Raw genomic sequence first — 1,068 nt, 5'->3', positions numbered from 1 at the left:
GGGTCGAGGGGCGCGGTCCCGGGCCGTGGCATCGGCCCCAGGCAGGGTAGGGCCGGCCAGGCCAGGCAGGGGCATCAGGCGAGCAGACGCCGGCCCCGGCTCAGCCGGCTCGGTTCAGGGGGTCTAGTCTGCCGGCGGCGTGGTCTGCAGCAGCAGATCCTGGGTGGTGAGCCTCGCCTTGTGGGTCAGCGCCCGGTAGCGCCGCAGGCGGAGCAGCAGCAGAAGCAGCAGCAGGGCTTGGAACAAGAGCAGGCAGAGCAGGGCTAGCTGGGCCCCCAGCTCCCGGCTGCAGCCCGCCACCCTGCAGGTGGCCTGCAGCTCCTCGGGGCCCAGGTAGAGCAGGAGGCGGCCCCGGAGCTGGGGGGGCCCGGAGCAGCGCAGGTCGCGGTAGGCCCTGCGGTTCTGCTGTGCCCCCAGCCAGGCCCACAGGTAGAAGAGGCGGCAGTCACAGTGCCAGGGGTTAGCCCCCAGGTGCACCAGGCGCAGGAGGGGCAACCCATCAAAGAGGCCCGTGGGCAGGCTGCTGAGGTTGTTGGCCTGAAGGATGACCTCGGTGGTGCTCGGAGGGAAGGCCCTGGGCAGGCTGGCCGCCGTCAGGTGCTGGTGCCCACAGTCCACCAGGTCGCCAGCACAGCGACAGCGAGGGGGACAGGCCGAGGCCCGGTGGATCGAGGCCAGCAGCAGGAGGCCCAGGGCCCGGGGCCCCAGCAGCAGCCCTGGAACAGGAGAGCTGGTGACGGGAGGGTGGGGGCCCAGGCCCCACCCAGTCCCCAAAGCCAGGGTCCCGGAAGGGACGTTCGTCTGTGAGGCACCGAGCCTCCTGCTTCACAGATAGGGAAAGTGAGGCTCCGGGAGAAGAGCAGTCGGGGTAAGAAGGGACCTTAACTAAGCCTCCATCATGATTTTAGTCCCACTTTAAAGGGACTTTCGGAACACAGAACTTAAGGCTACAAGGGACCTTAGAGATCCCACCCTCACTGTCTTAGCCTCACCCTCCCATTTTACAGATGAGGAAACTGAAGCCCAGAAAAGGGAAAGGCAAGGTGACGAGGCCAATTAGTGGCCGAA

At 67.0% G+C, this 1,068-nt stretch overlaps 1 protein-coding gene across 1 annotated transcript; it reads right to left on the bottom strand.

The window, feature by feature from the left end:
* Positions 1–123: 123 nt before the first annotated feature.
* Positions 124–820, bottom strand: LOC114036531 (platelet glycoprotein Ib beta chain-like; the record flags this gene model as incomplete). Its single annotated transcript, XM_027853026.1, has 1 exon — positions 124–820. A coding segment is annotated over one exon (697 nt), but the record flags the coding sequence as incomplete, so codon positions are not given.
* Positions 821–1,068: the final 248 nt, after the last annotated feature.

This window comes from Vombatus ursinus, unplaced genomic scaffold (assembly GCF_900497805.2).
Source record: "Vombatus ursinus unplaced genomic scaffold, bare-nosed wombat genome assembly UNPS02009915.1, whole genome shotgun sequence".
NCBI classification, from domain to species: Eukaryota; Metazoa; Chordata; class Mammalia; order Diprotodontia; family Vombatidae; genus Vombatus; species Vombatus ursinus.
The sequence above is the reverse complement of the archived record's forward strand: the minus strand, read 5'-3'. Positions and strand labels throughout refer to the sequence as shown.